General features: G+C 38.6%; 1 protein-coding gene across 1 annotated transcript; it reads left to right on the plus strand.

Moving 5' to 3' along the window:
- Positions 1 to 486: 486 nt before the first annotated feature.
- On the plus strand, positions 487 to 7,864 carry LOC130579986 (cytochrome P450 7A1). Its single transcript, XM_057377208.1, has 6 exons — positions 487 to 652; positions 1,819 to 2,059; positions 2,405 to 3,018; positions 4,308 to 4,438; positions 5,377 to 5,552; positions 6,164 to 7,864. The coding sequence occupies exons 1-6, from the start codon at positions 573 to 575 to the stop codon at positions 6,461 to 6,463; spliced, it is 1,542 nt and encodes a 513-aa protein (XP_057233191.1). The 5' UTR covers positions 487 to 572; the 3' UTR covers positions 6,464 to 7,864.
- The last annotated feature ends 2,560 nt before the right edge of the window (positions 7,865 to 10,424 follow it).

Here is a 10,424-nt window from a genome sequence, read left to right on the forward strand (position 1 = left end):
CCGCAGCCATCCCTTTGGCCAGCTGCTGAACCCCGCTGCTCCCTCTTGCAGTGGCACACCAGAGCCAGGGCAGTCCATAAGGAGAAGGGAGGGGAACAGGCTGGCAGCTGGAGGACAGCACGGACTGCAGCCACCAGTTAGTGCAGTCTGCATCTCCTGGACGCTGGTCAGTAGCCATTTCATGTATTGCTAAACTTGAACTATAAACTGCAATTGGTAAATTTGCAGGATCAATCAAAATACACCTGGCTAACCTTCAGATTATCTACTATTACAGCTTTTTGGTTACTTTGGAACTGCTGCTGCTACGTGACATAAGCTCAAGGCCGGGTCTGCAACTGTGCATCAATCCAGCGAAGCTCTCTGCACAAAGGTACCAGAACAGAGAGAGACCAGCTCTCTCCAGAAATGGTTAATCAGTAGCTTGCTTGGTTGACTGAATGCCATTGGATACAGTGGTGTGACCACTGTATATAAGTTGTGACCTGTCTTCTGTTTCATTCTCAGTCACCTCTCCTGCCATCCTGGTAGTTACCCATTTTCCACTTGGAAGTTTTGKGGCATTACCAGAAATGTTCCTAGCATCCTGGATCTGGGGAACGGCAGTAATACTTTGTTGTGTGTCTTGGTTTCTTCTAGGGAGGAGGAGAAGGTAAGGGACCTCCTATTTGTAAAAACATCTCAGTGTGCCTAACCTTTATTTGTGTCAAATATCCTGTGCACATCACTAAAATCTGTAGTATTAAGACTGTCAGATGGACATGTGTAGGATAGCACAGACAGTGCTGTAGTTTGCTCTTTTGAGAGATTTATGTTCCAATAGAATTTTTGTGTATAAACTTTTTGTGTATGAATAGTGATGCCTAGAGGTAGCTGTTGATACAAATCTATGCATAAGTGAGGTAATTAAAATATTAATATGTATGTTCTGATTTCCCAAAGTTCTGGGCTATAGTTTCACCTGTATTGTAATTACAGTTAATACCTACTTATATCTAATTGTAGTTTAACACCTACTTACAACCATTTTCATATTATCTTATATCTAGTAATAGGTTTAATGCAGGTAATATTTATGTACCTTGCTCTTTGGAATATATATTCCATAAAAACATTTATCCTACTGGCACATTTACATAAAGAACAACTAATTTACTTGGCTATTCTTATTCTGTATTTTCAGCAGTCATTTTTTGTTATATTTTTTAAARTTTAATTTTAAAATGAAATAATTGAAAAGAATTAATTTACTGGAAAAACTGAAGTATTATATGAAAGTTACTTTAGCAGTCATGATGTCCTTCATGACATTTTGTCTGAAAAACTAACTCTTATACTTACTGAGGATTATAGCAAAATTCACATATTTTTAAAAAGATCTGGTCCATTAATGGGATATGCCAATAATAACAACATTTCTATACTAGAAAGTTTTTTTGCTTGGTATTCAAATGAAATTGTAGATACACTTGCCTAATTGTATCAGACAATRTTAGTGTGATGTATTATTTATTAATGTGAACAGTGCATAACAGCATGTTAGCTAATGGCAATAAYTTTGCATTTGAACAGGTGAAAAATATGCTTCTGATCCAGGGGAAAAAAAGATGACAATCAAACTGTGTTTTAATATGTCTATTAATAAAAGGGGAGAAAATTATTTGTAAATAGCTTATTTATTTGGGATTTTTTTTTCTTTTTTTTTTTTTTTTTTCCACGTTACACAAAGCCTAGCATTAGTGTTTTGCATACCTGGTTGTCCTGGAGAAGTGATCTTTATTCATAATTTTAAATTCAGCTTTTGTTTGTGTTTCGTAGGCGGCAAGGTGAGCCACCACTTGAAAATGGGTTCCTTCCATACCTGGGYTGTGCCTTGAAGTTTGGTGCCAATCCCCTGGAATTCCTCAGAGAAAAGCAGAAGAAGCATGGCCACATCTTCACTTGCCATGTAGCAGGGAAATACATTCATTTCCTCACTGACCCTTTTTCCTACCATGCATTGATGCGCCAGGGAAAACACTTGGACTGGAAAAAGTTCCATTTTGCTACTTCAGCCAAGGTACCGCTGGTTTTAATATCTAATGTGCAAAGTATCTGCTGACATATCTAGTTAATGCCTATAAACATAATTATTCCTTTGAAATAGGATTGTTTTCACATTTCTGCACTTTTACTGGCTTAAAACATGGTGATCTTTTTTTTCCCCTCCTCGTTAATGGAAAGAAAATTTGCAGTGATTTGGATTCTTCTAAGACTATACATTATTCTAAGACTACATAATTTTATTACATTATTATCCTCCCTTAAGCKATGAAGTTTTACTTTGGCTTTCATTTCTCTTAGGCTTCATCATCAAGGTTATGACAGGCCTTACTTATCATGCATACAATTTATTTTGTGACAGGCTTTTGGGCATGGTAGCATTGACCCAGCAGAGGGAAACACCACTGAAAATTTTCATCAGACTTTCATTAGAACCCTTCAAGGCAATGCCCTAGATGCCCTYATTGAAGCAATGATGGAAAACCTACAATATGTCATGCTGCAGTCAAGAACACCTAAGCTTCAGTCTAATTCCTGGGTGACAGAAGGACTTTATACGTTCTGTTGCCAAGTGATGTTCGAGTCTGGCTTTTTAACACTTTTTGGYAAAGAATTTAATTCAAATAATAATAAAAACCTATCATCAAAGCAGGAAACTGAGAGAGCTCATATCTTAAATGCCCTTGAAAACTTCAAGGAATTTGACAAGATTTTCCCAGCCCTCGTGGCAGGGCTGCCTATCCACCTCTTCAAGAGTGCCCACAGTGCACGTGAGAAGCTGGGAGAGGCACTCCTGCACAAGAACCTCCTGAAAAGGGACAACCTCTCTGAGCTTGTCACCCTYCGCATGTTCCTGAATGACACCCTGTCCACCTTCGATGACATGGAAAAAGCAAAGACACACGTGGCAGTGCTCTGGGCCTCTCAAGCAAACACCATTCCTGCCACTTTTTGGACCTTGTTCTACCTTCTTAAGTAAGTCCCAACGTTTCTTGCTCCCAAAAAAGAAAAATGTTTATTTTTCAGAAACCGGTTCATTAATACAGGCCGATTCCTCTGCTTGATACCTCATCAGTGACAAAACTTACTGTTAGCAACAGAAGTGAAATGTTTTTCTGGACTTCCACAGAAAAGCCCTTCAYTTATCTGAGAACAAATAGTGGTAGCACAGAGGAATTCTGTAGAAGCTTTTTTTTTTTAAGAAACAGCACTCCAGGGCAATGCTACACTTTGTCAAGAAAGCTTTGGAGTAAATCTATATGATATGACATTAAAAGTGCTAGTTCCAGTCAAAACATTAATTGTATTAAAGGCTACAAATGTAACTAGACATTTTTAGATCATCTCACTAGAGCAGGCAAAATGAGGTTTAACTTCATTACTGTTTTCACAGATACTTAATAGAAAATAGTTTATATGTTGATAGATCCTACTCTATTGTAGACTGTGCCTGCTGAGCTTGTTACTCATAAGACAAGTGCACAGTTCAGATAAAACTATCAAATGTGCATTTTAGAGTGGGCCTTAGCGGATTGTCTGCTTCAGTATAACTAACTCTGAAGTATGTATCTAAATTCCTAATTTTTTTTTATTTATCAACCTCACATCTACTTGCCAATGCTAATTTTGGAGGTTATTTAGTACTTTTTGCTCCAAGAATGCATTGGCCTTAGATTTTCTGGACTTGGAGTGTTTGAAAACCGTGATCATGCCTTCATCAACACACTATAACACTCTCTTTTATTATCTCTATATATTGCACCATAGCTCATATATTCCATGTCTCAAAGGAAGGCTGGACAGTGAAGGGCACTATGGGGGCTCTCAGTATCAGGAAGATTGTTTTCAGCTAGACAGAATATTGTCACATCAGCCAGAATAAATGATGTTATAAAACTGATCTATAATCCTGTTCCTAAACTTTCTACCTGCAGTGGGGCTATTTCCTAATCTACAACYGGCTGTTTTATTTCTTATTCTTGGTATTGCTTTTTAGTGACAGGACATTTTATTACCTGAATTAGGCACATCAATTCTGTCCCATTTGTCATTGGAGACAAAATCAAGTACTTGGGGTTCCTTTCCTTTTTCTTTCTTYGCCAAGGCATGAAAAGTGGAACTGCAGCATTTTTCTACAACATTTTCATTTCAGAAGGTTGTACATGGCAGGCAACAAAATAAATTTTAGGAAGAAAGTTAATAGCAAAATCCCTTTGTAAAGAATTTGTTGGTTTAAAATTATATCTTTTCTCTTTTGATCTTAGGAATCCAGAAGCAATGAGAGCTGCTACCAAAGAAGTGCAAAGTATTTTGGAAAGTGCCGAAGAGAGTATCAGCTTAGATGGCAAACATATTTCCTTGAACCGAAAACAGCTGGATAACATGACAATACTAGGTATGATTATTTTATGCAGGAGTAGCAGAAATTCCACTACAATTTCCATGGTCTTCTATTTATTATCATATAAGTGCTTGCTATGGAATTCCTCTGGAAGTAGAAAAGAAACAGTAGATCAGGAAGCTATATGTTCCTTAGCAATAGCCAACACAACCAGGCTTCCCAATGTCCCACCCAGATGGTGCTGGGAGTATTAAAATTCACATGAACAGCACTTTTTCATGGCTAATGGCATGTCTCARTAATCCTACACAGCTACATAACCTACACCCATGGATAATTCTGAACAATATTTTGCTTGGTTATGTCTTAAGATCAAATAAAAAKATATTGCCAAAACTTAAATCCCAATTCTTACCATGTGAAGCAGTATTTTCTAATACCATTGCTTCTATTTCCTCTTAATATTTTCCAAATTATTAGCACATTTCTTGGAAGTTACAGAGAAAAAGCTGTCTTTTAACTACTGCTACTTAAAAAAAGCAAAGTCAACTTATATTGAAACAAAAAAAAAAAACCCCACATAACCTTTTTTCTGAGTATGGGTCTCTATAGTCAGGATCTCTTTAAAGCGTCAGAAAATTCAGCTCACTGTGCTGTTTCTTTTTCTTGTTATATTTTCAGTTTTCACTGGCTTGGTCTTTATCTCAGAGTAACAATGTGTCTCACTTTCAACATTCTGTTTCATCAACTATAAGCATTTTTCAGTGRGGAGAGCAGATTAGCTTCTCAGTGGTATCTGCAGAAGGGATARAAATTTTAAAGAGAAATTAGAAAGATACTTTCTTAGGCAYTTYGAAAGCTAATATTAAAGYATTTYTTCTAATAAATTCATGGTTTGAYAATGRGTCTGAGATARTTCAATATGCATGACCTGCCCCCAGGATGGGAATATGCTGTTCCCATGGCAATCATTCCTTGTCTTCTCCCAACAGACAGTGTCATCAAGGAGGCGATGAGGCTCTCAAGTGCATCCATGACTTTCCGAGTGGCCAAGGAGGATTTCACTTTGCACTTAGAGAATGATTTTTACAACATTCGCAAGGATGATATTGTAGCTCTTTATCCTCAGCTGCTGCATTTTGATCCAGAAATCTACACAGATCCCTTGGTAAGCATTTGTTTCAAATTGCATTAAACTTGGCACTCTGGGAGAAGTTAACAGTCCTCTAGATAAAGCATTTTTTGGGGTGCACCACAGCTGGTTTTCTGTTATACCCCAGACAGTCTGTTCTTACACCTGAAGGTGTAATGATAGACAAGGAAAAGAATGAAGTCAGTGCAAGCACTCTCTGCAAAATGTTTTAGTGTAACGAAAAATTGTGCTACCAGCCCCAGACAGCCTTCACTCACTGCCTTCCTCARTGAGGAAAGGCCAACATTATGGGGATCTTCGAACAAGGATGACAATAGTTTCCCAAAGGCACAGAATTAGAATTCTTCCAACTCCTCTGCTGCATGATCAAGGAGGCAGGTTATAAACCTTACTTTTAGAGATCAGGAACGAAAAGGAGAGTTATCAGCAAAGAACCTGGGATCATGTCCAACATAACAGAACTTCTCAGAGGCTTCTCTTTCTAAAACAGCACCATGGGGCCTGGTGCTACTGTAATGCTTATTGCTAGAGACATCTCTTTCCCAGCCTGCCTTTTGTGTCTTAGCAGCTTTATCTGATCTTTGGAGRTATTCAGATCTCAAGGAACTCTGTGTGTTTAATTGCAGACATTCAAATACGATCGCTTTCTGAACGAGAACGGAGAGGAGAAGACTGATTTCTACCGGAACGGTCGGAAGCTGAAGCATTACTACATGCCTTTTGGGACAGGCATAGCAAAGTGCCCTGGCAGGCTGTTTGCTGTCCATGAGATTAAACAATTTTTGGCTCTGATGTTTTCATATTTTGAGATAGAGCTTGTGGACAATGATGTGAAATGTCCCTCTCTAGATCAATCCCGTGCAGGATTGGGTATTTTGCAGCCATCCAATGACATTGATTTCAGGTACAGGCTGAAAYGCTTATGAATATGTATTTTGTATTATGCATACAGACTATGTACTAATAGTACATAAATACACTGTATATACTAATAGTACTAAATACACTGTATAACATATACTTTATATACATTTTATGTATATATGCAAATGAAATGCTTCAAGTCTTGGGGGAAAATCTATATGAAGATGCTAATTCACCCTTTTAATGAAAAATGTGCACCAATGTGGTACCAGCAGGCAGTGGGTTTAATGCACTGTTTTCATGCAAATATCTCCCTTTTYAGCAGCCATTTTGAAAGGCAAGTTAAGATTTTCAATTTAATGTGGACAGCAGCAGGTTTTCTCTGTCAGCAAATACTTTCCCACAGTTAGAATTTCATCAGCTAATTCATAATCGTTTCAAAATTGAACTAGGGTTAAAATGTATTTCTTCTCATAATTAAAATGTTTGCAGGGGAGGGGGGTTCTCCCCACAGGTGAAATAAAGTTTTTGTTGTATAAAAGCAGATTCACAGTGGGGAGGGGAGAATTTCTGGGGAAGTACCTTTATGGTTTTATGGAAAACTAGAARACTTGAAAAATACCTACAAGAATGTTCACGTTAAAGTGAAACTGCAAAACTTGTATTATATTCATTGTACTTATTTTCAGAAACTGCTAACTGTGTTAAAATAAATTATATTGGCTGAACCAATTGTGTCTCTAGACTGCTGTTTTAATGTCTTGACATTATCAAAGATTTATGCACTCATCCAAAGCCACCAAAACCAGTTTTAAACTAGCCAACTCAAATACCAATATGGAGGTAAATAAATATCTGTCATATATTAATCAGTGGTTCTGTCTGGTTTTAGCCTCATTACCTAAACTCKGTAATTCCATAAGCATCCTTAGATCTTCCTAGTCTAATTCCATTAAAGTTACTACAGGTAGCAGTATGCCCACACATTTAATTTTTAGTGGTGCCATGCCCAAAAGAACAATTGTTTCAGGGTTAATATAATTCAGTTCTGTCTAACATCCTTATCCTTATTTACTGCAAATGAAAAATGTTCGTGTGTCACAAAAGTCCACTTTATAATGCAACATCTTTGGGCTGAAAGAGAGAGTGTTCTTATCATCTGCTGATGAAAAGAACAAATGGACTTAAAACATTGTTATCTTGTGTTTTTCTAAGGACTTATGGTCTGACCTTTTGACCTTGACCCAAAAGTAAGCCTCATGACAGAAGATGAGATACAGGATAATTAGATGTTTTCAAATTTCACATTCAGGCAAGGWATCCAGTGTAGGTGATAGAGCTCTTCCTAAACAAGGGATTTTGGATTGAGTTCTAGAACTGCTTTAAATTGCCTATTCTTTTTGCCTCTCACTATCCACTGGGCTAAATATTCAAAGGTTAATAAAAAAAGATTATTCATTSTGTGTTGTCTTTGCTATTTAATCTTTTTGCATTTTCAAAGGAGAAAAGAGAACACSGATTTCTTGCCATTTGCACTATGTRTAATATTAAACCATTATGTAGAATGCAAGAGAGTTTGAATTATTACTTTGGTTCTCTTGGTGAGGCTAGTTAGCAATACAGCTTGTTTTCATACTTCTATCAATTATATTTTGTATTATTTATATAAATTATTTCATATCCAATGTAAGCTGATTTGGAGAGTCAATGCAAGCCTGACATGATTGTAATTACATGTGCCCTGGCACATGTTACTATCATTAGAGTACCTACTCCTTCTTTCTTAAATAAATCTTGCTTGAAACAAGTTTTTAGGGCAGCAAGGCTATGCWATGTTTTAAGCAAAATACACGTCCTCGATGAAAAGAAATTCAACACTGAATTACAACAGCAGAAAAGAGATAAGACAACTGCTAAACCAATTCCAAGTTGCTTCAAAAATTAAGATTTCTTTTGCATCCTGTTGTCTCCATCAAACTGACTGCTTCAGACCTTTCTGACTGTGGTTTAATGGGTTTTTGTCAGTTCCTCTGGKCTATGATAAATTGAAGTATTTGGTAGCTCCTCAAACTGATCTAACTTTTAGCTTCCCAAATGTGGGAAAATACTGGAAGRTTGGTGGGGAGGATTGTGAAAATGCTCAAACGGCTTGCAATCTGGGGTGTCAAAACCCATGCACATCGTACCAATCATTGTTTAGCCTCCTGTGCTGGACAACACCCGTGTTTAGGTCACACAGGGTGGTGATAGATCTGGAGGCATCCTGATGAGCATGGCTGAGATTCCTACAMTCAAACAGTGGTAAACTCCCCCTGCATGAATTCCTGATATAAAGGGGAAAAGAGAAGGTTTGGTGATCCTCCAGCACTGACAGAGCTCTGTGGTTCCTCCATCCCTKTGCCTAAACCTGGGCTCTGCTTTGAGGATCCCCCAACCATTAGCACTACAATTTAAAGCCAACCAAGCAACAAACAGCCAGTCACTCCCTCCCCCAGCAAAAGGATCAGGGAGAATCAGATGGGTAAAATCTAGAAAACTCATGCTTTGATTTTAACAAACCAAATTTTCTCTGCATTTCATCCACGGTATTGTGGTTGTTCCTGTGTCCTGCCTGAGCTGGCTCACACACCAGGGAATACCAACAGTAGAGAACTCAGGGAAAGGTAACAACCTCAGAGGATTCACCCCACAGATTAAAGTCAATTTCTGAACATTGTGGAGAGGCTGAACTGCAGAATCATCATAAATCAGCGGAAACCAGAACTGTCACCAGACAGTGTCCTGCAAGGKTGGCTCAAGTGCTCCTGCCCAAACTCCTGCCGGACCATGGTCTTCAGCACTCAGCCTGCTGCCCCTCCCCTGTCGCTGGGGTAGCAGTTCTCCATGGATGGCCGGACCCATAACTGTGGATTGATGTTCAGTGTCAACAGCAGAGGCAACCAGCCCTTTCTGCTCCATTCTGGGCTCCTGTATCCTGAGGATACAGMACTCATCAAGGGTCTCTTCTTTTTCATACTGACCTCATGTTATGCAGATGAAAAGACCCACTATAAGCCCCTAAGTATGCTTCCACTTTGTGACAAAAGACATGCAGATGATCAGCTGGAATAGTTTGGATGTGGATTTCTNTGGGCTATATACAAGTATTTTGATTAGCTTCCATACCTGCTAATTTTCTAACCTCAGGTAAACCCCTGTTACACAGACGCAAGTGAGGGGAGAAAAGAAAGAGTACAAAGTCTGTGGCACTATGCCTTAGCTAATGTAATCAAATACTTCAGCAATCGATACTTACCTGCCTTGCCAGGGTCACAARCACCATAAGGTTATAGCAGGGCAATTCTTTTTGCTGCCTCTCCTAAAAGCAGTACTTTTATAAGACGGGAGAAAAAAACCCCATAATAATAAAGACCATAAAAGCAGTTAGAAATATACCTGGCAGATCCAAGCTGGTAGAAAGCAGGAAGCCTCTGCTGTGAGTTCTGTTAGTATTATATTATACACCTACTATTTAAAATGCATAAAGAGACATGGGCAGAAGAGAAGCAAAGACCTCAGCCCTCACATGAACTCCTTAACCATTAGGATAACGCAAGCATTTTTGTCAGGGAATTTGTAGTGTGTTTTTTTTCTAAAACAAATAGTAACAGTTTCAACAGGATGATTTGCAGGAGTCCCTGACAGTGCCCTTACARATAAAATGCTCTCTCAGTTGAGAAGAGATCCAATTTTAACACAGGGTTGCAGTCACTGAGGAAGATGAGATTAATGAGTTCAGTCTCTCCCTCACCCCAAGGGACAGCTCTAAACTTGTGGTTGTCCTGTAAAGGGTGGGTAAGAGTGAAGGATACCTCTTGAGGGATACATAAACATACCATGGATTAGGCACACAAGGGAGTTTAAATGCCCAGATTTTCTTGGACCAAGATGAGGTGGGCATCAGGCTAGTCAGATGCCCCTGAACAATGATTTAGGGATTAGGAGCAAGGTACAGCCGGCTGAGACCAAGTGCTTCATAATCCA

The sequence above is a fragment of the Malurus melanocephalus genome, unplaced genomic scaffold (genome assembly GCF_030028575.1).
Source record: "Malurus melanocephalus ecotype Western Australia unplaced genomic scaffold, MMel_1.1 scaffold_306, whole genome shotgun sequence".
NCBI classification, from domain to species: Eukaryota; Metazoa; Chordata; class Aves; order Passeriformes; family Maluridae; genus Malurus; species Malurus melanocephalus.